Source organism: Mauremys reevesii, linkage group 15 (assembly GCF_016161935.1).
Source record: "Mauremys reevesii isolate NIE-2019 linkage group 15, ASM1616193v1, whole genome shotgun sequence".
In the NCBI taxonomy this organism is placed as follows: Eukaryota; Metazoa; Chordata; order Testudines; family Geoemydidae; genus Mauremys; species Mauremys reevesii.
The window spans coordinates 37,028,195-37,055,274 of NC_052637.1; the positions used below are offsets into that span (position 1 = coordinate 37,028,195).

At 39.7% G+C, this 27,080-nt stretch overlaps 1 protein-coding gene and 1 long non-coding RNA gene across 6 annotated transcripts in view; one reads left to right on the forward strand and one right to left on the reverse strand.

The window, feature by feature from the left end:
- SMURF2 (SMAD specific E3 ubiquitin protein ligase 2) overlaps positions 1-27,080 on the reverse strand; it is an 81,736-nt gene that overhangs the window by 13,634 nt on the left and 41,022 nt on the right. For 4 of the 5 annotated variants that reach the window (XR_005588248.1, XM_039500260.1, XM_039500257.1 and 1 more), the window contains 8 exons: positions 25,005-25,138; positions 22,381-22,446; positions 18,646-18,730; positions 16,012-16,095; positions 13,394-13,596; positions 9,638-9,722; positions 5,514-5,672; positions 5,220-5,285 (listed from right to left, as the gene is read on the reverse strand). Coding sequence is in view for 4 of the 5 variants with exons in the window: in XM_039500260.1 (XP_039356194.1) it covers positions 5,220-5,285; positions 5,514-5,672; positions 9,638-9,722; positions 13,394-13,596; positions 16,012-16,095; positions 18,646-18,730; positions 22,381-22,446; positions 25,005-25,138 (882 nt within the window). In the remaining variant the exon portion in view is untranslated. The remainder of the gene's footprint in view (positions 1-5,219; positions 5,286-5,513; positions 5,673-9,637; positions 9,723-13,393; positions 13,597-16,011; positions 16,096-18,645; positions 18,731-22,380; positions 22,447-25,004; positions 25,139-27,080) is intronic. The other variant, XM_039500258.1, reaches the window with a different exon arrangement.
- On the forward strand, positions 137-26,418 carry LOC120382837. Its single transcript, XR_005588249.1, has 4 exons — positions 137-312; positions 19,021-19,172; positions 26,015-26,107; positions 26,203-26,418. It is a non-coding gene; the product is annotated as an uncharacterized LOC120382837 (long non-coding RNA).

The window sequence follows — 27,080 nt, forward strand, 5'->3', positions numbered from 1 at the left end:
CCCTCCAGCCCAGCCCAGCAACCCTAATCCCAGCCCAGTGCAGAAGGGAGAACCTGTGGGGATGGGAGAGTGGGATAGAGAATGAGCCTGCCCTGCACTCACCCCACAGTGGCAGTTCCCATCCCACTGGGCTGGACCCAATTCCGCACTCTGGGCACTGTGACTTGGTTCAGAGGGCCACAGTACCACTCTTCTGTCATGAAAGCGGGGCGGCCAAGCCAAATCTCAGTAGTGCTGTAACCTATCATGCCAGGCCATGTCTGGAGTGGGGAATCAGGCTCAGCCCCACAGGAAAGGAGCCGCAGCTTTAGGGTAAGTATGAGCTGGGCTCCCCGTCTGCACTATGCCTGCGAGCGACCCACTTAGAATCTTCCCATGACCTGTTGGTGGGTCATGACCCATCATCTGGGAAACAATGACCTATCACAACGGTGTAAAAAAGGTACACTTTACTTACGCTGTCCAGCAAAAAGTCTCATGTGGAACACAAAAGATAATACATTGAATGTACAGTGCTGAATAATGAAGGTTAGATTTCACTATGCGTTTTTTCAGTTGACTGTTATTAATGATATTTCAAACCTCATGCACCAAAGATTCTAAACAGAATCATGCATAATTTTAGACCTGAAAATATTTTAGTCTGTTGACTGTTTTGAACATGATCTGCTAGAAAGCTCCCTATGAACAATGGCCAACCAGAATTCATTTCCAGCAAGTTTTCACCACTGGAACATTCAGGGTTGGAAGTTAAAAGTGAAAGTCCCAGCTTGCTCCGGGGTTTCAGTAGCCATTCTGTTATTACAGAAGCCTTTCTTTTAATGCAATTTAGCAGGGTGAAAAAGGAGGAAAACTGGGACCAGAAAGATCACTGCAGACCAACAACAATTACAAGGTGGTCCAGGCTGCCACAGTTTGAGAAACACTGCCATAGGGCACATTCTAAATCACTAAAACAAAAATAAAGAGTTTTAATGTTAATATTTGCTTTAATCCCACAGGCTCTAAGGAGGGGATAATGGAATTAAATTCAGTTCTACCACCAATATTTAGGACACATAACTTATTAATTATCTGCTAGTCAGGAAGCAGGTATCAGTGGAATTTTTCTTCCCCCTTCTGCCATTGCAAATTTCTCAGAATAAATTGTAAACTGATTCACATAAGATTTAACAAGAAGCAGATATCAGAGAAATCTCCAGGAGCAATTATTTGGGGGGTGAAGAAAGAAAATTAAATTCAAACTCTAAAAATACCTCTGTAAAGTGACCATGGTTGGTTTTATTTACAATGAGCTTCAGTTATCTTAAAACCATTATCCTAAAAAAGGCACTAAAATGATTTAATGAGGAAGACAACCAACATCTCAGTGCTACTCAAAGCTAAAGTGTAAGACATTCTACTTTCCTCTCCATTCTTTCCCAAAAAAATGAGAAAATCATTTCTATGGACTTGTCTACACTTAAAACACTATAGTGGTGAGGTTCACTGCTATTGTTCTTCAGTATGGACACTGATCATACCATCAGGAAGGGATCTCCCATTGGCATAGGTAAGCCATCTCCCCAAGAAGCAGTAGCTATGTTGATGGAAGAATTCTTTCATCAACTTAGCTCTGTCTTCACAGGGACTTATGACAGTTTTACTATATCGCTCAGGAATATGAATTTATGACATTGCCGAGCAACGCAGCTGGGTCAACTTAATCGTCTAGCACAGGGGTCGGCAACCTTTCAGAAGTGGTGTGCCGAATCTTCATTTATTCACTCTGATTTAAGGTTTCGCGTGCCAGTAATACATTTTTAGAAGGTCTCTTTCTATAAGTCTATAATATATAACTAATGTATTGTTGTATGTAAAGTAAATAAGGTTTTTAAAATGTTTAAGAAGCTTCATTTAAAAATTAAATTAAAATGCAGAGCCCCCCAGACCGGTGGCCAGGACCCAGGCAGTGTGAGTGCCACTGAAAATCAGCTCGCGTGCCACCTTCAGCATATGTGCCATAGGTTGCCTACCCCAGTCTAGCATAAACCAACCCTAAAGGTCCACTTCCAAATGGCCCTTGAAGCAAAGTCCCCCACTTAGCTCCTGAATCCAGCCCTACATCATTAGTGCTATGTACTTCTAATGCACCCATGACTGATATCTAACACTATCCTCTCACTCATGATGAGACATGACAATAGATTTATGTTTAACAACAATATAAACTCCATATACTCGAGGATAGCTCTTGATGATGCTCAAGTTAAAAGGAAATCATTCTTTCATTTCCTGCACATTCTAATTCCACAAGGGCAAGCCAGTAAAAACATCCCTTGTATAAGGCCTACCAGACAAGGTAATACTATATACTGTACTAAAGATAGTAGCCCTGTAGATACAAAGCCAATTGATTACTTTTTCCTTTAAGACTGAGATTAATCTGTGAAATCAGCATGAGTTTAAGAACTATGCATCAAATTACAATTTTTTAAAATAGCTGCAGGACTGGAGGGAGAAAAATAAAATAGTATTAGCTGAAGCAGACCAAAACCAAATCACAAATGAAGTATTAGCTAAATAGTTTGCAGTACTTAAAATAATAAAAACATTATTTTACCATTACGGAACTGTTGATGCTGGTATTTTGCTATTTTCATAGTTATTTTTCAATATTTGCATCACGGGAAAATTGCTCAACTACACTTCTAAAGTAATATATTCAATAAAGCATTTAACTCATTCAGCTTTGAAAATATCAGTAACTCTGGGCCAATATTTAAATTTTAAACAGAATTAGGTAGCTATGTATAATGGCATCGGGACAAAATGGCATCTCTGCTCAATGGAAAAGTCAGTATCATCTGAACTGCACCCTATGTTATATTTTTTGACTTAGAATTATATTCCACCCATCCCTCTTAATATTATTTTATTTTTCAGATAATTTACAAAATCTTACAGGCCTAAGGCAAATGACATGTTTTTACTTCAGAGTAAATGGTGGGGGGCACATGGAGGGGGGGGTGGAGAGAGAATCACTTTCACATATCCTGTCTGGTACAATAAAAGAATAAACATTACAGAGAATTTATCAGCCTGCAGACACTGTTGGTTGAATTTCTAAAATCTTTTTCTAATGAAAGACAGATGTACAAATGAAAAACTTAAGCATGTTGTTATAAGTCTTTACAGCTTGAAGAAGTGTAAAATGGTTCTGGAGTTTGCTAGTCAAACTGGATTTTTCTGATGCAAAGCTAGCTCTATTGTAAGCACAATAAAATGTCATGCGAACGACCATGTCATACACCTCTACCCCGCTATAACGCGACCCGATATAACACGGGTTCGCATATAGCGCGGTAGCAGTGGGGCTCCAGCTGCTGCATGGAGCCCTGGGCCCTTTAAATCACTGCTGGAGCCCTGCTGCCGCTACCCCGGGGCTGCAGCAACGGGGCTTCGCCGGCAATTTAAAGGGCCTGGAACTCCCCGCAGCCGGAGCCCCGGGCTCTTTAAATCACTGCTGCAGCCCTGCCACTGCTACCCTGACATTATAGGTGAAAGGCCGTTATGTGGTAGGGATTTTTGGCTCCCCACGCCCGTGTAATATCAGGGTAGAGGCGTTGTTATTTTGTAAATATCTATGAAATGGCAACTGGTGGATCTAAACAGAGGCTGTGCTAACCAGAATATTTATTTTTTTTAAATAAAAATACTCCAACAAATTGCATTTTCTACAAATATAAAAAATGTATTGTAAAAGAGAATTTTTGGTTAAAATATCCAAATAAAAATAATTCTCTGTGTGGGATGTGTGCAGGCTCCTAAAGAATCACTGGTAAATTCAGTTTCAATGCCAGCAAGCAGCTAAGGAGACAAGGAATCTAAACACAGTTAAGGAAAAAAGGTACATGGTTCATAAAAAGAAGCCATCAACCTGGACTATGAAGACTTTTTTAAAATGCCCATAACACTCAAAAATATGGTCCTCAAAAACATTTAAAAATATTTTTTCTCATGTTTAGATGGCAAATTCTCTCTCAATACACTAGATTCCAGATGTGGCTTGTCCAGACAAAAGCCATTTTTCCCAAACCAGCTAGGCAACTTTTACGTGATGGCACAAAAGTTACATAAAAAGCTTCTCTGGATGTTTTCAAAGCCTAATTTGATTCTTCTACTTGCTGGCTTCTGACATACTCTTCTTGGCTTCATTTCCCAATGACTGAAGGCTGGTCTACCAGGAACTTCTATTGGCATAGCTAAAAATCCACCCCCACCCCCAAAAGACATAGCTATGCTCACCTAACCCTCTGTGTAGGCAGTGCTAGGTCAAAGGAAGAATTCTTCCATCTACCTAGCTTACTGCCTCTTGGGGAGGTGGATTATCTATGCCAATGGGAGAACCCCTTCTGTTGCATAGGTAGTGTCTACACTGAAGCTGTGCTGCTGTAGCAGTTTAAGTGTCGACATACTCCGATGCCCTTTAAGAAAACTTATTGCCATCCCTCCCCAACACCTCCTTATGCTGACTGCGTATGGCTTTCTGTCCATCCAGCTCTTCATTGTTTCTTCCACTCAACACCTAGTTAATGCTATGCAGGTGTTTCCCGAAACAATGGTCTTAAAAAGTTGTTAGTGGGAGAAACAGCAGAGTCAAAATTCCAGCAATGTCTGAACAAGCTGATGGCTGCATCTAGACAAAACAAACATTTGTATTCTTTTCGGTTTCCACATTTAGTGATACAGAAACACTCCAATGTGAAATGAGTACATCAGGAATGAAAGTGAGAGCCAGAATTCCTTAATGTTTATTTAATAATAATAAAAAGGCAGTATCTGAAAATACCCAGATTTAGGTTTTGCTTAAGATTCTAAATGCTGGGACATATTCCCTAGTGCACATCATAAATACCCTTACTATTTTTCTCTGTGTTTAGTAGTAGCTTCATATCCAATGAGTGGTTCTTTATGTTCAGAATGTTTCTAATTATCTTTATTAGAGATCTGGAGCTGGATAAACTGTGGAAGAATACCTAGTTACTTGCTCCCTGGCCCAATGCATCAATTTTTTATTTTAATGACAACAAAATGTGTCATCTAATTTTTTTAAATCAGTTTGTTACCCCATAGATTAAATCATTAAAATCTGAAGACAATGCAAAAAGGTACAGCAGGCACTACTTCTACTACTTCTACTGTCCCTGGATAAATGCCACTGTTATACAATATCTCACCTGGGGTGGCAGATCTCTTCCATGGGACGGCACCTGCCCCCCCATGACATCACAGTGGCCACGCCCCTGTTGAAGGGTGGTAGAGATTAAAATATTTATATAGTAATCAAAGCTCTCTCATATAAACTATGTATATACACAGATGTCTGCAGCATGTTAATTTAAGGGCAAATACTGTTACAGAGAGTTTACATAACACAGAATGCACCTTGGCTTATAACAAGCACTCTCACGAGAGTCACCTTCTTGATCTAATATTAAATTTAATGTGTGCTGGACACTTCTCAAACTTACTTTAAAACTAAGTGCAAATTAGCAGATAGCCGCGGATCTGTAAACTGTGTCGTTCTGTTGTTATGGTCGACAAAATAAACTCTGCCTGTTGCTGTATTACGGATCTCCCATCCAGGAGGCAGTGGACCAAGCTCTTCACAATTGATGTTGCTAAGATCCCTGCAAAAACAAATATAAAATGAAAAATACCTCAGCATTTGGCCTCTGAGCCAAACAAGTGTAAATGTAACAGAACAATTCCATGAAGTCTGAGAAAATGTATTGTTTCAGAAACTTAATCTGTTCAGCTGGAATCTCTACTCCCAAGGTACAAGCCTACCAGAGAAAATGAAAATATACACACCCGACTACACATGCATTGGAAAAGCAGTTATTACATAATCTTCATTTTTACAAAATAACAATCAGATACTAATTTAATACAGACTTAAAAACAAAAATAAAAGCTGCCACCATATTTGCCAAAAGGAGTTGCACTAGTTTTAACAATAAACAGTTTTAAAAACAACAACAGTAGTCATTTAAGCCACTCAATCACATTTTAAAAACTCATACAAAACAAACCACGTTTCTGATTAGTTACATTTTCCATGAAGATTTATGCATGGATATCTGCCCAAACAAAAAGCCATTTTTGACTGTTTTAAAAAACAAACAATTAGATGCAAGAAAAGCTCTTTAACGAGTATTTTAAGTAAACCATTAAGTGGTCTCAGGTAATCTCTATTAAAGCCAGAAGAATGCAAGTAGCATTTGCAGGTTAATTTATTTAAGATGAATATTGTGGTTTTTAAAAACTGCCTAGTATTTCTCTGAGGAATGATAAAACATCCCTTCTCCCTGACAACCTTTAGGTATTCTAGCTCAACTTCTGTTGACATCCAGCGCTGGGGCTTTGACCACACTGGCGCTTTGCAGCGCCGCAATTTGCAGCGCTGGAGAGGGTGTGTTTTCACACCCTGCTGCAGCGCTGCAAATTTGCAAGTGTAGCCAAGGCCTAAGGCACAAATGGAAGTTAACAGTTTGGCATCAGCTGCTTAATTGCCTTTTGTGTTTTAGAAAATCTTCTCCATAGTCCCCAAAGGTTCAGGACAACATCACAATAAAAAGTATTTTTCCTTGTCTTAAAAGTAGTATTTCAAACAGCAAAAGTGTCACTTTTTCATTAAAAACTTTACGTTTTGTTCTTCATACTATCGTTTTGAAGCACCTTACCCACTTCTTGCAATCCAACATTCATTTACATGGGAATGAACATGAGCAGAAGCCAACCACAGAGTTGTTAAGTTTCATATAAATCTCAGGGCTTGCTGCCAATTTAGGGCTGTACATGCCATTTTTACATTAGCATCTGCAGATTTTAGGAGGTAATAATCTTAAAGAGCTTCCAGTGTGTTAACAATTTTTTTTTTAAGCTTACAATAATTCTCTCTCTTTACACAGACAGGGATACGTTTAATGAGTGGGACAGTAAAACTCAACCTTCTGGAAAGTGGAGATGCAAAGATGTATTGGATTATCCTGTCCATCTCCACCTAAAAAGGCAGAATTTATTCTGCAGAACACATTTTTCTAGTACTTAATCTAGTTTCAAATATGTCAAGAAAATTGGGCTTCCCCATTTCCCTTAGGAAACCATTCCAGAATTTAGTACATCTCATCGATGTATGGAATATTTTCAGGATCTCTTTTCCCTCTTAATTAATTCATTACTCCTAATTATATTCCCCTTCCTCCTGATATTTGCAAACTTCAGATTAATCTTTCCCTTTAAATATTTACCAAGCTGTACACAATAGCTTTTTGTGTGTAAAGAATCAAGTCAATCCCTTCTATCAGTTTGGTTCTCATGTGTGTACTCCTTCCCATTTGTCTATGGGTAATGAGGTGCCCTGAACTAACTACGATATCCGAGGAACAGTCTATGTATTCCCTCTTGCTCCACAATACAATACCCCTGTACACACAGCTTCACACTGGATCTTTTTGACTATTACAAAATGCTACCCATGGTCACCTCTAGGTATATCCCACCAATTTCACGACTTCTATATCCTATTGAGTATCAGTGTTTCAAGTTACCTTTTAACAAAAACGTATTGGCTTACATTTTCCAAGTTTAACCATATTTTGCTGTTTCGAGCATCCCTTTCTAATACATCTAGGTCCCTTTGTACTACTACCTTGTCCTCAGTGGTGTTCATAATATCGCCTCCCAAATTAGTGTAATACATACATTTCATATATGTGCTGCCTGCTCCCTCCTTCCAGATCATTAAAGGAAGATATTTAATGAAAAGGGATCTAACTCCAAATCCTGAAGTAATACACTACACACCTTTTTCAGCTTCAAAACCTGTCATTTTTCATTACCCTTTATTTACAGTCCTTCAGCTAGTTCTAAACCATGGGACAGTATTCATACTCAAGCCAATATGAATTATTTTGATTGTGAGACCATAAGATATTGTATCCAATGCATTATTAAAGTCTAAACATACAAGACATCAACCATATTCTTTTCAATTTTTTTATTCTGTCAGTAAAATAATCCTGAGAGACAAGATGAATGAGGTAATCTCTTTTATTGAACCAACTTCTATTTTTGGAAAGGACAAGCTTTCAAGCTTCACAGAGCTCTTCCTCAAATCTGCAGAAGGTAACCAGAGAGTACTGCAGCTAAATAGAAGGTGGGACAGATTGTTAAACACAAGGGGTGTTTAGGAGACCACTTAGCACCTCTGCAGTCATAGGGAAAAGGAGGGTGAGTAGGCAGCAGAATGTGTTACAAATTGTTGTAATGAGCCATAAAAACAAGGTCTGTGTTAAATCCACAATTTTTAATGTCCAGCACAGTTAGGAATTTAAATTCCCAGGTTTGTCTGCAAACAAAAAATAATCCAGTTTAACAAGATTTGCACTTAAATTTATGTTGCTAAATTCTCATGCTTCAGTTATCTTCTATGGGCCAGATTTTTACAACTCAGTTCTCATTTAGGTACCTAAAAGCAGAAGCCAGGTTGATGAGCTTCTGGGAGCTGCCATTTCTCTCAGTGGGAGCTGAGAACTTTTGACTGAGCCAGCCCTACACATTAAGGCTTTGTCTACACTGCTAATTGAACGATAGTTTTGTCATTCACAGGTGCTTAAACCCTCCCACTCCCCTGAAAGACAAAAGTTTTGCCAAGGCAAGTGCCTACGTGAATGCCTGCGTTGTCGTCAGGAGCGCTTTCCAGTCAACAAAGCGAAACCCGCGCATAGACGGTGGAAGTATTTTGTCAGCAAAAGTGCCGACAAACAGCGTTTACACTGCCTGACTTTCAGCGACAAAGCTGTGTAGTGTAGACCAAGCCTTAGTGAATTTTCCATCTTCTACTGTGTGTTCCATTATTTTATTAGGGATAAAAAGCCAGACTTGCTTATAATCTTTGGGGCTATATCTGATACTAACACCATCAGATACTATACCTCCTTTCATAAAAACAGTTTTATTTATTCTCCGAGACTTCCTACTATTGAAGAATTCTTTGAAGTCTTAGTTTTCAATGCAAGGGGTGTAATTTATTTTGTTGAGTGGCTTATGTTAAGATGACAAGCTGGATGCTGGGGAGGGGTGGGGGTGGAGAAGAGGCAGGGGCGGCTCTAGGAATTTGGCCGCCCCAAGCGGTCATGCCTGCGGGAGGTGCACCGGAGCCGCGGGACCACGGACCTCCCGCAGGCATGACTGCGGAGGGTCCGCTGCTCCCGCGGCTCTAGTGGATCTCCCGCAGCTGCGGAGGGTTCGCTGGTCCCGCTGCTCCGGTGGAGCATCCGCAGTCATGCCTGCGGGAGGTCGACTGGAGCCGCGGGACCAGCGGACCCTCCGCAGTCACGCCTGCGGGAGGTCCGCTGGACCCGCCTGCTGCCTGCCGGCAAAATGCCGCCCCAAGCGCGCGCTTGGCGCGCTGGGGTCTGGAGCCGGCCCTGAGAAGAGGGCAGGGGCATGTCTCATCTAGCAAGCTAGTCTGCATATTCTCTTAAGTAACATTCAACAGTGTAATACTGGAGGACAAGCAATTTTAAGAGCGTCCTGTTTAATTTAAGACTTCATATAACAATAAAAGACATGTGAGTTCTTCTCTTACCTTGGTACTCTTGGGTCATGCCATGTGCTTACACCTGTCTGAGTATGCAGGAAATAGACCTGACCTTGCTGAGTTGTCCTTTGCTCTGTTAATTAAGATAAAATAATACAAGAACAACCACAAAGATTGACATACATGAAAGGCAAAAAGGAAAATAAAAAAGTCATCCAGCTCATACTACAAGATTATAGACAAAGTTACTAACCAAAAAGACCTGCTCAAAAGAAGGGATGCTCTAGAAATGTGGTTAAACAGATTTTTTCCATGGAAGGTTTCTAGGTACTGTCATTGGATTAACATGTGGAGAGAGCTAGGCTTCCTGACAGCAGGCTGAGCAGGTTGCATGTGGTGTCCAAGTAAGAAATCCAAATCAGAGTCAATTAACATAGTAGCAAACCTTGAAAATTGGCAATCTGACAGTTTTTAGATATTTGTTTTTGCTAGAGGCATGGAATGGTTTTTCTACAGTCTCAGAGTTTTGGGGAAATACTACAATTTGTAGATATGGATAGGAGAGCAGTATCTTTTCTTTGCAGTTCACAGGAGTCTATTAGGAGACAAAGGTTTCAGTTTCTTCTGGAATTGTGTCTACATCTGGGATTACATAATAAAATCTCAGCAATACTGGGCTTTTACTTCCTCTAAGGCAGTGCCTAAACTCTAGAATAGCACACATTTTACAAACACTAAACTAGCACATATTACATGGTTATAATAGGCATAATAGGTCCCATTAGAGAGAGTCTCAGGCTTTGTCTACACTGGAACTTTGTTGGCAAAACTTTTGTCATTCAGAGGTGTTAAAAAACATACACCCTGAAATACAAAAATTTTACAGATGAATAGCACCAGTGTGAACAGTGCTCTGTCAGCAGGAGCACTCTCCTGCCAACAAAGCTGCTGCAGCTTGTGGGGGGTGGAAGTTTTTTGTCAGCAGGAGAGCTTTCTTCTGCTGTCAAACAGCAGCTACACTGCATGCTTTTTAGCGGCATAGCTGTAAAGGCGTGGCCGTGTTGCTAAAAGCTGCGTGGTATAGACAAAGCCTAAGTGTACTGTCATAGGGATCTAAATCAGACTTTTTGGTAAAGTGGGTTTTTTTTGTTTTTTTTTTAAATTAAGCAGAGTATAGCAGAAGTTATATCAGCAACTGAACAATGTGGAAACATGTTTCAAAACAGTCTTTGTACCAGCCTTCCAGAACTATCAAATGTGGTAACGTTTCTCAAGTAGTCTAAAACAAAAGTATTCCAATATTCCCCTAGTTGTACATAAGAAAGATTAAGTCTGTATACAAAATGAGACAAGAATGCAGCCTTTTTAAAAAAAGCATAAATTCAAAGCAGCTACTAAATATTCCATGTTTTACTTTAAAATGTTCCACTTCCCTAAAGAGTCAATTCAGATGTCCTTGACCCAAATATCTAGGTAATTAACAAGTCATTATCCATGACATAGGTATTTCTCTACTACCAGCTGGTAGTGTCCTATAAAAGCCTCTAGATAAATGAGGAACACCACATCAAATGCAAAAACTTCCACTAAAAAGATTAGACATTTAATGAGATTACAGCATTATCTCTGTGTTGAAGTGTTTTTATAGGTATTATGAGAGATGGAATCAACTTGGCCAACTACACTTACAACTGTGAGAGTATCTTCTCTAGCCACATGGGTAAGGGCTCATTCCGTTGTGCCAGAAGTCTTCCAATTTTAAAAACTGAAACTTCATGAAGTTCAGTTAAACCTACTGAATAGCTAAAAGCACTTGATTTTAGGAAATGTTAAGGCACAAGGTCACATTACCATGCAGACGTTAACTACTTACGTCATCCACTATAGCTTACTTGACAAAATATGTGAAGTGATCAAAGTATAACAATACTCCACTCTTATACAGTGCTTTTCATCAGTAGATCTCAAAGTGCTTTGCAGTATCATTATCTCCATTTTACAGATGGGGAAACTGAGGCACATACTTGTCCAAGGTCACCCAGCACTCCAGTGGCAGAGCCAGGAATAGAACATAAGAATGGTAATACTCGGTCAGACCAAAGGTCCATCTATCCCAGTATCCTGTCTTCCGACAGTGGCCAATGCCAGGTGCCCCAAAAGGAAAGAACAGAACAGGTAACCATCAAGTGATCCATTCCCTGTCGCTCCTTCCCAGCGTCTGGCAAACAGAGGCTAGGGACACCATCCCCATAGGTGCTGACTCCCTGGGTGCTGTGGGGATGCAGCACCCACAGGGAAAAATTAGCAGGTGCTCCCCTGCTCTCCCTCCCCCATCCCTTCCTCACCTCCTCCCTGCTCCTTCCCACCGCCTAACAGCTGTTTGGCAGCGCTTAGGACTTTCCGGGAGGAGTGGGGAAGCGGCATGCTCAGGGGACAAGGCAGTAGAGAGGCAGGGCAGGGGCAGGGACTTGGGGGAAGGGGGTGGAATTGGGGCCGGGCGAGGGTGGTGCAGAGGCAGGGCCAGGGGTGGGTCGAACACCCATGGGGCAGAGGGGAAGTTGGCACCTATGGCCATCCCTGCCCATCCTGGCTAATAGCCACTGATGGACCTAACCTCCATGAACATATCTAGTTCTTTTTTGAATCCTGCTATAGTCTTGCCTTCACAACATCCTCAGAACCCAGATCTTCTGAGTCCTGGCCCAATACTCTATCTACCAGGCCGCACTGCTTTATGATGCGGTGGTGACCACCTTTTTAAATACTATGGAAACAATGTAGGTGAACCTCTGTAAATTGTGGGGGGAAAGCCATATGATTTTTAATGTGTTCCATGATTTTCCAGCCTCTTTCTAATCAATCTTATTGTAATGTACGTTTCTACTGGCACCAGGCTTCCTCCTTTCTAGTTCTTGCAATTTATCACCCATCATCTACACACTAACAAAATATAAGGGAGGGCTTTCCAACATGCTGGAATATGGCTTGTTCCAACTCCCACTGCAGTTTGTGGAAAGACACCTATTGCCCATAGTGAGTGTTATACTGAGCTCTAGGGCTGCAAGTTTAAAAACTGCAAGAGTTTCTCCCTCCCCTCAAGTCACAAATGAACCTTACCACTTCAATTTACATACAGAAGGGAAGAGAATCAAATTATGCTTTTAAATATCAAGATTAATTTAAATTTAAAGAGTTTATAAAATGTATCAAAGTCCTTTCTTTAATTTAACCACAAATCATACCTAAGTTTGCCCATTTGACCATTGCACATATATGCTCAATTGCAGATGAATACATGTGGTACATTAATAATGTCCTATCATTTAAGTGCACTCTTGTAAGAATCTACTATGGAAACAAATACATATTCTGGGAACAGCAAAAGTCTTAAAGAAAAGTTTAATAGCTCCAAATGCAGTTACCATTTTTGTCTGCCCTTCACTAATGGCTTCCATCTGGCACATTTCTTCATCTGATTGTGAAACAGTGCAGGGAAGTATTTACTTCCAATTTATAGAAATGTCACTAAATTGTCCAGAGAACAAGGACAGGAATAATGGAATGGGAAGAAGTGCTCCATCTTCCTCACAAAATGTCTCACTGCTTTACAATAAGGCTATCACCAGAAGTCCAAGCTTAAATTTAAGACTTTGTGCAGACCCCAGACAGATCAACATTTTAAATCTGTTATCAAAGAAAGAGGATCGAAAAAAGTTACAAAGAGCAGGGGAGGAGGGAACCTCATTTACCTAATTTCTTAGAGAAGGACTGGAATAATGTCATGTTATTTTTTAACTCACATACCATATCCCTCAGGCAGGTCAGGAGGAGTATGTAAATGTGTTCTGCTCATGTAATTCCTATGCCTTTGAGACCTGACTCTTCTCTCTGCCAATCTGGGATCTGATGACTGTCCACATGTCGCACCATTTGTTCCTGTAATTGGTGTGTTCTCATCCACAAAGCAGCTCAGAGGTCTGCCTGGGCTAGAATATTCAGATGCTGGTCTGTTGAGAGGTAATGAGAAAAGGTGACTTGCCTTTTGTAATCAAGGAAATTATTCTCTCCAACCACATCTATCCTTTATGAAACAACATTTACATACAATAGATGAAAGCATCAGTCACTAAAGGTGCAGGAAACAGTCACTCATGTTTAATTTCATAAAACACGTGAGAAATATTCAGGTATCCGCTGTGTCAAAGACTGCTTTGATAAGACAGTAAACTACTCTCTTGTAGACCTTGCTAAGCTATTCATGCATTTGGCCAGCATACTCTACATGGGTTACATCTGAAGACCATTTGAAAACATTAGCTAGTGCAGAATGTAGCAATACACGAGCTTAGCAGTGCTTCTTGCAGGAAGCACATTATGCCTGTGCTCTGTGATAAGCACTGGCTGTCAATTAGCTTCCAGATACAACTCAGGGTGTTCATTTTAGCTCAAATTGTTATGGGTTCTGCCTACCTTAAAGACTGCTGCTCTCTGCTGCGGCAGCAGTCTAAGTCATGTGAAGCACTTGATTTACCACCTTTCCACACACTTTAAAAAAAAAAAGTGCGGGGCTGGCAGTAGGGTATTTTTAGCGGGGGGCCTGCAGCTCAGGAACTCCCCCCCACCCCCCGTCAGACATTACCTGAGCATATTGTTTTTATTATTTATTATTTGTATGTCCATAATGCCTAGGAGCCCTCATCATAAACCATGACCCCCATTGCAACAGGCACTGTTCAGACACCAAACAAAAAGACAGTCCATGTCCCAAGGAGTTTATAATCTAATTATAAGACAAGAGACAACAGATGGATAGAGACACAAATAAACAAGATGACAACATTGGTCATAACGATAGGCAGCAGTCCCCACATATCAGCAGCCTAACTGTTGTCAAGTTTTTTTGTAGGCATCATGGCAAAAGATTTTCCAGGTGGGATTTGAAGATGCATAATGAGATAGTTTATGGGGTGCTCCTCCCAAGTGCATGGGTAACAGGTATCTGTTTGAAAATAAGTGGAGGTTGAAATCATGGGCTGATCGGAGGTGAGCACTGACAGCTTGATAGCGAATGAATGACAACACGTAGTGTGAGGATTGACTATGATGGGCCTTAAAAGTAAATACAAGCAGCTTATGTTTGATACAATAGAGAAGGGGGAGCCAGTGAAGGGATTCAAAGAGAAGGGGATATGATAAAAGCAATGAGCTTAGAGATGAAAGGGAGAAGAAAGAGAGTGGTAGCTGGAGAGGCAAAGTGAGGCCAAGGGTATACATATATTTTTAAGATGGGAGAGACTAATGCATGTTGGGGGCGGGGGGGGTGGGGACGAGTGGAAAAGCCAGAGGACAGTGAGAGGGTAAGGAAAAGAGGAAGACAGAGAAGTGGACGCAAAAGAGATTAGGAGATGGGATGGGGACACTAGGGAAAGTGGAGGGGTTACAGCATATAAAACTTCAGAGTATGCTACAAGACTTATCTGTCCCATCCCCCCCACTGCCTTTTGAGAAGGGTATCAGATAAGGATAGTGTAAGTGGGATAAGTGAGGTAGAAATTGTTGGCCCTGATAGTCTGAGTTGGTGAACAAGAGTTACAAACATTATGGGTTCAGACAATGATCCTTCACAGAACCTCCAATGTGTCACATGGGGATCCATATAGGCACAGGAGTCTACCCATACATTCCACAGTACAAAACTAGGGACATATTTTTGTGTCTAGACCTTAGGATAGACATTTTTATTTAATCAAGAAAATATAAAAATTCATAAATAAAATTAATAAATAGTTCTCTCAGTTGAGAAATGCAGGCATATAGTAGAACTGAAAGTTTAAAAATGCAGGTCATTTGCCCATCTATTCCTTATGCACATTGAATTTTCCAAAGGGCTATTGAGGAAGGACGAGAAGATACAGAGGGTCTGCAAAAAGCTCCAGAAGAAAATGCACAGAGACTATTTAAGGCTTAGATAATAGCAGAAGTCCACTTGGTTTCAGGAAATGAAGGTTGACAGATTTGACTGCTATTGTAAGTGGAGCTGATTATATTGATTTAAAAAACTGGTTACATATTTGTAACAATTAGCTTAAGATTGCTGACCCATACAGTTATAGCATATCTGCAGACATTTGTCAGCCAGTCAGAATCCCTTTTTCATAATGCCCACTTTGTAAACACTGGCATTCTTAGATTTCATCACTGTGGAACCCTACCAAAAATCAGTGATATGAAGACCTGTACAGAGAAATTTTGCTGGAATGATTCCTGTGAATTAAGCAGGAGTAGGGAGAATATAATATATCTGGGGCATGATTTTCAGGGATTGCTGAGCACATACCCTTGAGCCCAATGGGAGCTGCGGGTGCTCAGTACTTTTGATCAGTAGGTGAATTCCACTGTAGGCATGTTTTATAATTTCTTACCGTGTTGGTCGCTCCCACTGAGTTGTCCGTGTAATGTGATTTAAATACTGGATCCTTCCAGAGGCAGTTCTCCGCTCCTCCCAACTAGAATTCGGACATTGAGAGATAAGGCAATGAGTGATATTTCCAGGAAACCAAGGCACAAAAATGTTTCTAACACAACAGCCAACTCAGGAAGACATCATCTATTATGAATCATAGTAGCTGAATAGTGAAAGCTCAACTCCCAGACTTAATAAAATGTTTTCTTCTTGAAGCCAGACAAATCATTAACAATGTTGTGTCTTCACATTCAGTAACTATTCAAAGTTAAATTAACTCCAAATACTCCACAAGTTTCCTAATAAAAGTATTTCATGTTTGATAATACACTCAGTTTTTTATTATTTGGCCACTGCTTCCAATAAACTCTGTTGTTTTAATATAAATTTCTATTAAATATGGTGGATTAACACAATTTATCTATACTCATTAAAAATGAAACATCCTGTAAACACACTTAGGTCATGTAAAATAATAAATATTACTCCTAATGTCATAGCTAAAAAGCTTGTTTCAAGATATTCTTTCTTCACCTTTTCCTCTGAAATATATGCGTTCCTTAAAATTCTGTTCAACCACTGCTAATGATTTAGGCATCTGTTACAAATGATGGGCAGCAAGTTAACGTGAAGCACCAGAAGTTCTCTGGTGCAATTAGCTTATCTTTTTGTGAACCAACAATCATGCACAGTATCTTTTTTGCACCAGTTTCCTTTGATAAAAATTACAACTGTAGAACCTGTGTTATCCAGAAAACTCTATAAACCGGCATTTCTAATTTTTATAGAAAGTCCGGTTTATGGTCCAGGGCCAGCAGGCTCCCTACCTAGCTCCACGTGGCTCACTGGAAGCCGCGACCTGTCCTTGCTGCTCCTAGGTGGAGGCGTGGCTAGGTGGCTCTGCATGCTGCCTTTGCCCACAGGAACTGCGGCCAATGGGAGCTGCGGAGCCAGTGCTTGGGGCAGAGCAGGGACAGTGCAAAGAGCTGTCTAGCTGCACCTCCACCTAGGAACAGCAGGGACAGGTTGCCACTTGCGGGGAGCCGCCCAAGGTGAGTGCCCCCTGGATCCAGCACCTTGAAGCCCTCCTGTGCCCCAACTCCCTGCCCCGAGCTCCCTCCTGCACCCAAATTCCCTCCCAGAACCCATGCCCCAATCCCATACTCTCTCCCGCGCCCCAACCCCCAGCTCTGCACCCCCTCCTTACTTAGCTGGAATTTTTCACCTTCACCCCCAATTTTCCCAACATGTCGGATAAAAAAAGCTTTTACTGTATTTGTCCTTAAATTACAGGACTTTTCTATTTTATTTTTCCATTAAAAATTCTCTCTTAAAAGGATTAAACTAGCTTTGCATTTATACAATTAACTAAGAAATGTTTAGAAGGGAAATACTTAACAGTGACTTACATAGCTTTTTAGAATTTTCTTAAAACTTTCTTCAGACTCTCAAGCAACATCACAATGTGGTTTATGACTTAGTGATAACTGATTTTTCAATTTTCATTTAAAAATATAAATTTTCTCCTGTCTTTCCCTGCCAAGACTCACATTCAGAATTCTGTTTTTCCTCTGCTACACAGATGCTAGCCAAAGCACCTAAAACAGCACATTTTTCTGACGTCTCCAAGCTGCTTTAGGTATTGATCTCATCAGTTTTCATAGAGGAAAAAATATCCTGAACCCAGCCTTTGGCAGGCAAGTACAGAAGAACTCAGTCTCCACGACCTTGAACAATACTGTTTTCCTGATTTACAAGTGAGAAGATTTAGATTTACATTATATTCATGTAAGTCAATTATCTGTTCTATAATTCTCAAACCAGGTGTGGGTTCTTAGGTATATACTTTCATTCACTCACTGATATAACATGCTCTCCTCCCACCCTCCGAATGGGCAAACACATAGACAATGCTCACACTATTAGGGCAGGTCTACACTATGACAGGGATTGATGCTCTGAGATGGACCACTGGCAGTCAATTTAGAGGGCCTAGTAAAGACCCACCAAATCGACTGCAGATCACTCTCCAGTCGATCCCTGTACTCTACCCCCGAGAAGAGTAAGGTAAGTCGACGGGAGATTTTCTCGCAATCATTTTCTTAGCAATCATTCTGAGTAAGGCTATGTCTACACTACCGTGATAAGTCAACCTAAGCTACGCAACTCCAGCTATGTGAATAACGCAGCTGGAGTCAACGTAACTTCGGTTGAGTTACCGCAGGGTCTACACCGCGGTGGGTTGACGGGAGAAACTCTCCCGTCGACTTACCTTACTCTTCTTGTCGGGGGGGAAAGAGTACAGGGGTCGACTGGAGAGCCATCTGCTATCGATTTGGTGGGTCTTCACTAGACCCACTAAATCGACTGCCGGTGGATCGATCTCAGAGTGTCGATTCCAGCTGTATTGTAGACATAACTGTAGAAGGTACTTACTGAGGCTAAGTCAGTGACTGGTATGTCTCCAGCTTCTAAATTAAAACTTCTATAGATTTACAAAGATTAAAAAAAATTTTTAAAATTGTCTATTTTTATTTGGACGTCTCATCACTTCAAAGGTTAAAAAGTAAAGTGAGTATAGGTGTTAGTTTACCCATCTGGTAGATCATTGTCAAATAAACGACTGCAATCCACAACTTGTCCTCCTGTGCCTATTCGGTCTCTGGATTGAAGACTTACTATTAAAATATTAAAAAGCAATTATTAAAAGATACTGCAACAGAATCCAAATCACAATTACGTTTGGAAGGAAATGGTACAACTTAGAGGAGGGCTAAGTTAAACCATTTTCTCAATTTTATCTTCTTCCCCAAATAGCTAATAAAGGTTAAGCAGAGACAATGTGTGGTTCCACACAGCTAAATCTCTACATGCTACTTTGAAAAACCCACCTTTAGGAATAAGAGTGTAATTTAAAGTGTGAAGAAAAGTTAAAACTGAAATTTTAATTAATTTTGATCTTCCCTAGGCAAAGCTTAAAAAACTGTACAACTGGTCTGGTAACAACAGGGAGGCTGATCCCATGTAGAATGGCTAGGATAGCAAGTGGAATCGTGCAATGCCAGTGTCCAACTGAAAAGGAACACTTCTCATGGAAAGCAGCAACCAAGACTGGGCCTGGTAAGTGGTCTAAAAATGCAGTTTCTACTAAGGTTTAATTTTTTCCTAGTAACTATGAATGAGGGTGAAAATTCATCACAAAAAAGGACACACACGAAACAGGCAAAGTTTAAATGCTATGAGCACTATACATTTTGGTTATTCGGGATCTATGTAAATTAACATTCAAATATCAGTGATATACAACTTAAATGTGTTTAAATCTATTTCAAAAGCATTTATCAGAACAGCAGACTTATTATTTACAGTAATAATTTATAAACAAAATAAAACTGTATTACATGCTCCAGTCTTAAACATTTTAAAACATTGTTTTTATGCCAGAAGCTTTTTCACTGCAGTTATGAAATCACAGGTTTTGTGGACAATTTTTGTTCCTGACATTGCACTGTGTAAAAATATCTGATCTGAACACTCAGGTTGCATTCTGTTTATATGGTTGTTGTTGTTAAAGAGGTTAGTCACGTATGAAACCAAATACATGATTGTTTTCTGTTGGCTGTGTGACATGAATGCACCTTTTCATCTCTGAACACCTGCATTCAAATCTTGTCCACAAATGAAGCGAAAATAAGTTTAATGGCCTCAATCTAGACCCAAATGGACATTTGCTCATATCATAAAACCACAAGACAATTTAACATTATTGGCAACCTCTGAAAGAGAGAGGCCCAGTTCTGAACCAAAAGGTATGTTGAAGTTCCAGATTTTGGGACACTAGCTGAGCTACACAAGAAGTCTTGCTGTATCTGTGTGCATTAAACTTCATTTCCAGACAGTATTAATGCCTAACCTTTTATGAGTGTGGTCTTTATTAGAGAGAAATAAAGACAGCCCTTAATTTCTTTAGAGAGCAAGGAAAATGCTTGATTTACTCTATTCTGCAACAACCCCACACATTACAAGTTCATGTTGTTGCATGTAGGCAAGCAATACACACAGACAAAAATGAAACTAAACAATTACCTCCTCTTTGCCTATGTGAGGACCAAAATTAGTGGACGGCTTCATTTTGTAATGAGTAAGGACTCATTTTTCTGCACCGCCACATCAGAAATAAAATAGTGCCACAGAAGAGAGCTGCAAGATTAAGACACAGTTCAGGTGCCCTTTGTATCCACTACCCAAAAATCATCACCCTTCTTTCCCACCCACTTTAAAGGTAACCCCAGGCAAGATTCCCCCTGTTCTCTGCCCCCAGTAATAAGGCATTCACCAGGGAGTCCCTAGATTTTTAGGCATAAGGCATACACCAAGGTGTCTCTCTTTTCCTAGAGGATCAATTGCTGAAGACACCAATTAGATAAACAGAATAATTTCCCTTTCAATTTTACCCTGTCCTTTAATTCAGGCCATTTCACCCTTGTTATAAAGCTAATCCCACTTCCAACTCATTTTAGCTACAATTTATTTTGATTTTTTAAAAAAAAAAAACTCTCTAAGTATCATACCAGAATTACCCAGTTTTACCTGGACCCATTCACCCAGAAAACAAAACTGTATTATTAGTGAAGAAAATTTTAAGGAGATTAACAAAGAATTTTCAATAGAAAAAAGGTAGAAGCCTCTGGAATCTTGCGGAGTATCCGTCAAGTTCCAGGCAGCACTGACTGAAGACACACAGCTTTTTTAAAGTTAACAGCTTGAAACACAACGTACAGATACTATTCTTACAGAGGGAAGCAGCAATGGCACTAATGTAACACACACTATAACTTCACAAGCTGTGGACTTCTCAGGGAAGAGATGAACAAACTACTTTCAACCAGGTTTCTGTCGGTAGCTATGGATACTCCACCAGCACCAAGGGAGCTGCTACAAGTGTCTATTTAATCATCATTACTGTTTAGTGTGAACCTCCATGGAAAACTGATATGTCAGCATGGACTGAAGCATTAATAAAACCAACATATCTCCCACCATCTGATCCTATTACATCACCTCTGTCTTGATACTATCTTACTACCTCACAAAGACTGCAGACCGGAGGCAAAACAGCTGGTTAAAACTTAGCTAAAATAAAGCAGAGGTATCAATGGTCAGAGTATTTTGAGGAGGGTAACAAACATCCGGAAGCCCTCACTTGCTCCCTTGTCTATTGGTAGAGATCCCTGGCAGGGTAGATCAGGTACACGACTTGGAGATTTTATAACCAGGAGCTGAACACGGAGGCCCAAAACTTTTTCCCCCCCATCTCTGAAATATTCATAGACTACAGCTCCCCCACCAAAATACAGACCCCATCACAGTGATCCACAGCGTGATGACTTCCAGGCTGAACTGTTGTAATGTGCACTACTCAGGGCTGCCTTTTAAACTTAATCTGAATGAAGTTCAGAATGCAGCCAAAGAAGAATGTTTACTTAAATGTGTGGCTGCTTATTTTCCAATGAGCCTGCTTCAAGGATTTATTTATAGTGTTTAAAATCTTAAATAATTTAGGAACAAAGTACCCGAATCACACAGCACAGCAGCTGAGACTGAAGCAAGACAATATATATTAGTGAAGTTATCCCAAAGAAGAACTCACCCCAGTTACAGCAAAACTCCTTGTAAGGCATCCATTCTTAGACAAACCCTAGAGAAAATAGGTCTTGCATGGTGCCCTGAAGCAAGGTCAACAATTTCAGCTTTGCTGGGTTTTCAGGGGAAGTTAGCCCCACAGTTCATCTGTCACCTCCTCATGGCAAAGCTCAAGGCAGTTTTCTTTTTATATAACTTTTATACTAGTATTATTGTAGTCTGGGTTGCCTCATTTCAGCACTACACCTTTACCCTGATATAATGCGACCCGATAGAGCACGAATTCTGATATAATGCGGTAAAGCAGCCCTCGGGGGGGGGAGGGGGGGAGAGACAGGGCCGTGCACTCTGGTGGATCAAAGCAAGTTCAATATAACGCAGTTTCACCTATAACGCGGTAAGATTTTTTGGCTCCCGAAGACTGCGTTATATCAGGGTAGAGGTATACTTTGCTTTCTTGGGCCTTGTTATTTTTCTTTATAACTCTATGCATGGGCTTGACTGCGTACATACACACACACACACACACACACACACACACACTGTTATTAAGGAGCCATTGCCAAAGGCCTCTGGCAATCAAATTTAAAAGCATAGTTATTGTTACTCTAGTCCAGAAAACACCAATCTAGAAGCTGATGGAACTTTGTTTTGAACTGAAAAAAAAAAAAAAAATCACACTTACCTACTATCTGTCCTCTAACTGTATCATTGTCATTTGGCCCAAGTTTGCATAGATCCAACCTCTGATCTATAAAATCAGGAAATATCTAGTGTTAACTATATAATATTTTGCCGTTTTTAAAGGAGCATTCTGAGTTACCATAAAGCCAAGATCTAGGCTACCTTAAAATTGCTAGAATTCAGAAAGGGAAAACAAAATTCTTAAGACAGCACATTTAATTTTCATGCTTCTAAAATTGAAAGTAAAAATTATTAAAGTTAAAAAACATTTAATTCCTTTTTTAAATTTTAAACTGTTCTCTGACTCACTTCACAAAGTTCTTTCCTCCTCACAATTCTTACTCTCCTCCTGCTGTCTCATTTAAACACAGGAGATTGTTCTGTCAGACTGGACAGATTATGTGGTATTAAAAACTAAACTTGTTCCCTGCCCCCCCCCATAGGGAGCAACCACCACCATAACTCACTGTCGCCATGGCATCGGATATTAGTACAAGAGACGTTAACACAGACACAGCTAATCTGGAACATCAATCAAATGAGCATGTACTCCACACTAAACAGCAAGAAGTCCAAGCAATTAAGCAAAATGCAGTGTGTTGAACCACTGAGAACTACAAGCAGTTAGAAATTAGAGATTCAGTTGCTTCTTCAGCTTCAAGAATCCAATTTTTTGGAGGGAGACTAGAATACTTCCTAGAAAAAAAAAGTCTGACTGGCCTAGCCAGGTAAGTACATCTTTTTTCATCAAGAGTGGTTTGTCAAGCTTTGTTCAGTGGCAGGCATGCCTTATGATTGATCTACTACAGTTCTCTTACCAGTTTCAATGACATCCATGTTAATTAGCATAACGAGAAAAAGGCATCTTACAATTTTTATTAACATTCTCTTAAAATGGTAAATCCACACTATTGTAAAAGTTTGCTGTAAACTTAACATATTTAGGCACAAGCTACACAGATAGAAATTGAAGTTGCAGTAATTCTAAACAACAGAACTCTAATTTAAAATTAAAGCTACCCTTCATGCACCTTTTTAAAGTACAATTTATTAAAACAAAAACAAGTTAAACACTTGGAATCCAAACACTACAATTCTGATAAGAGTTACATCTTTGAAGGCAATAAAGGCAGTGGCTGGAATTTGTCTTCCTTTAGAGCCCTGATATAGGAAGTTTAATTTGGGCAACTAGCCCCAGAAGCACCAAACTAATGCAACAACAAAGTTAAGAAAGGGACACCTGAGATTCTAAGACCTAGAGGCTGAACTACCTTTTGAGTGATCTCACCTGAAACAAATTATCTTTAAGATTCTAGGTATGCAATTTCATCCACTTCTAACATACTTTTGTTGCACTGGGATATAGAAAAAGCACTGTATATTGTCAACTTTCAATGCAAAGATACCACTAATGTACATAAATAGCTGACAGACAAGATGATGTAAAGTGAGTAATGCTGGTACTAGGTCTATTTTTCCTCTCTATTTTTCATTACAACAGGGCATGGTTAGAATATCAAATTATATGTTTGCAATTCATGACATTAAACCTTCCAAATAAGAATATATTGGCTGTTGGTTAAATAAAGCCAACAACTCTAATAGCATTCCAGTATAAGTTTGTGCAAATATGAAAGTAAGGTACGTGACAAGACAAAGAGATAGTTATATTTCTGATAATTGCTCAGTCATAAGACATACAAAGTTTAGGACTGGATCAGTTTTCATTCATGAAATTGCTGAAGTCCAAGGTGGTCATAAAGTCAATAGGCTTAGGCTATGTCTACACTGCAGCCTACGTCAGCATAACTTATGTCATTCAGGCATGTGGAAAAAAAAAAAGACACCATGACCCCTCTGAGCGACCTAAGTTATATAGACAAGTGCTCACGTGCACAGCTTCTCTTACCAATATAGCTTCTGCTGCCCGTGGAGGTGGTTTTATTATGCCGATGGGAAAGAGCTCTCCCATCGGCATAGAGTGTCTTCACCAGACGTGCTGAAGCGGCGCAGCTATAATGGTACAGCTACGCCGCTACAGCGCTGTATGTATAGACATTGCCTTAGTCATGGGTTTTTCAGCTGGCCAGCCAATTGCAATATTGTTTTCAAGGTAAGGAAAATATGCTGGACTTAAGGCAGCGGTTCTCAGACTTCTGTTTCCAGACTACATATTACAACAGAAAGTTTCAAAACTCCCTCCGCTCTAGACACAAAGGGGTGGGAGAGGGAATGATGACCCACCTGAAACAAGTTGCAATCTCCAGATGGAAAACCCATGACTAAGGTGATGTCTATACAAACAGCACTGCAGCAGCTCAGCTGTAAAGTTGGGTCATTCCCCCCGCGCCTTTGTTTCTAGAGTGGAGGGTGTTTTGAAACGTTTTGTTGTAATGGGTAGTCTGGAAACAGAAGGCTGAGAACCACTGCCTTAAATTCAGCATATTTTCCTTACCTAGGAAACAATATTGCAATTGGCTGGCCAGCTGAAAATACAGGTCTTTAAAAAGGGCAAAACAAAAAGAAAACATTCACATATACACAGAGTTGCCACTTAATTTTTTAAAAATTCTTTGCAAAAGTCTTCTAAAACAGAGACAAAATATTAGCACTTAGTCTACTTACAACCAGTGTCTTTAAGGCGGTTGATTGCATTTGAAAGAAGTCTCACACAACCCAGAAAACCAGCTCCTTGTTTTTTATGGATTTTCTTGTGGTTCCATACACTGATCGTTATTGAATCTGACTTCCCAATATATCTGAAAAGGGCAAAAATAAATGGCATTATAAAGTTACACATTGATAAAATAGTGAGAGTCTTAGGAAATCTAAGTGGGTGTAATTTAAGCGACATGGAGGCCCAGAAGAGGATGTAAGCTGCACCACTTTAGATTTGCCACTGATCCAGTATCTCTAACAAAAGACTGTACAATACTTTGGTTCAGACCGGCTGGATCCCTTGCAGTGTGAAATACATGGTATCTACAGAACTACAAAAACACTTTACTGACTACTTTGCAAAATCCAGATGAGTATTTCTCAAATTTTAGAATATTTGAACACTGAAAGGGTTTGTTGTTGTTGGTTGGTTGGTTGGTGGTTTTCAAGTTCACTTTTAAGAAGCATTTTATTTGCCAACCCATTTTTACAAGAAGCAATTTCGAAAGAACCTTTCCAAGTATTTTGGATATATCAACTATTGCCAACACTCTCTGGCTAGACACTGACAATATGTCTAAGTGAGAATGACTGGTATCTAATTGTTTAGTTAGTTCAATCATGGGCAATATAAATTTAAGAATTATGGTCCAGATCCTGAGAGGTGCTCCATTCCAAGCTCACAGATTCTGGTCTTCTTTAGATTACCACCAACTTCTTTTGAACAGAAAGTAAACAAATCAATTCAGCCATCCAGATACCACCACCACTTTCTACATACGTCCTCCCACATTCATTCTAGTTTATTTTCTTCTTATCTAAAAAAAGAGTTCTTAATGCAGTTGGTCATAAAGTTTAAATGATACTGTCAAGGCTGGCAGACCAAAAATTGGACCTACCTGTTGGGAATTAAATTGCAGCTGTACTCAAATAAGTGTTCATGTAACGCTTTTCCTCTGCTTCTTTCTTGTATGCAGGCCTTCAGAGCAGGATTCTTGGAGATTTCACTTTACTGCCTGCATACAAGAACAGAGCAGAGCAGGGAAGAGCGTTACTGTAGTTGCATACCTGTGAGTATGGAGGGGGGGCGGGGGGAAAGAAAAAACTACATCCTAGTTTTTTTAATATTAGTGTTAAAAAATGTTATTTATTTATTTATCTGAAGTGAAGTTGTCAGCAGACCGCCAAATGTAACTCTGAAGGGAGGTCGGATTTTTGGCCTATCAACCTTGACAATGACAATTTCTGGAGACAGAAAAGCACAGAAGAAATACGGAAGGGAAGACCGGAATTCACTTGCACAATATTAGTTGCGACAGTTTACACTATATTTCATATACTTATTCTTGTATTCTTAAAACAGATTCCTGTGAGAACTTATGAGCACTGAAGAATAAAAAAGCATAAGCCTTTTATTTTCCAGTATTTCCTTGTTGCTTTTAAAAAGGACAAAAAAATTGTCAAATAAAATTTCAAACCTATCTAGAAAATTAAGTAAATATATGTATTTCAATACTTTACTAATACAACATTTGAGGGTGAGTTTTTATGGCTCAGAAGTAACTAATAAGTCCTCCACAGAAGGCAGGTAAGAGCTTCTATACTACTACTTACCAATTTAGCATCTGAATTTTGCACTAGAAAAATCTAGTCTCAGTATCATGTAAGGGGAGGAAGCCATTCAACTTACACTTGCCAAAGAAAGATGTTTTTTCCTCCTTTGGAAAAAACACTTCCTATAAACACTAGTGGACCTTGTTGGAAACAATGCTTAATCTTTTTTACTATGTAAATTGAGGCAGAGAAAAATTATAGTGGTATTTAAGGACTGAGCTGACATTTTCAGTCCATTGTTGGGACAGTAAATTACATTTGTTTCACATCAACTTGCAATAAAAATCAAACATAAAACCCTAGCTAGGAATTTTGTTTATTAAAAAAAAAATGCTCAAAGTCTTAAAACAAAGAAGTTAAACTCTGCTTCATCACATAACAAATCCATTTCTCTTCTCCCATAGAGTTCCAGTGTATCCAAATCCTGAG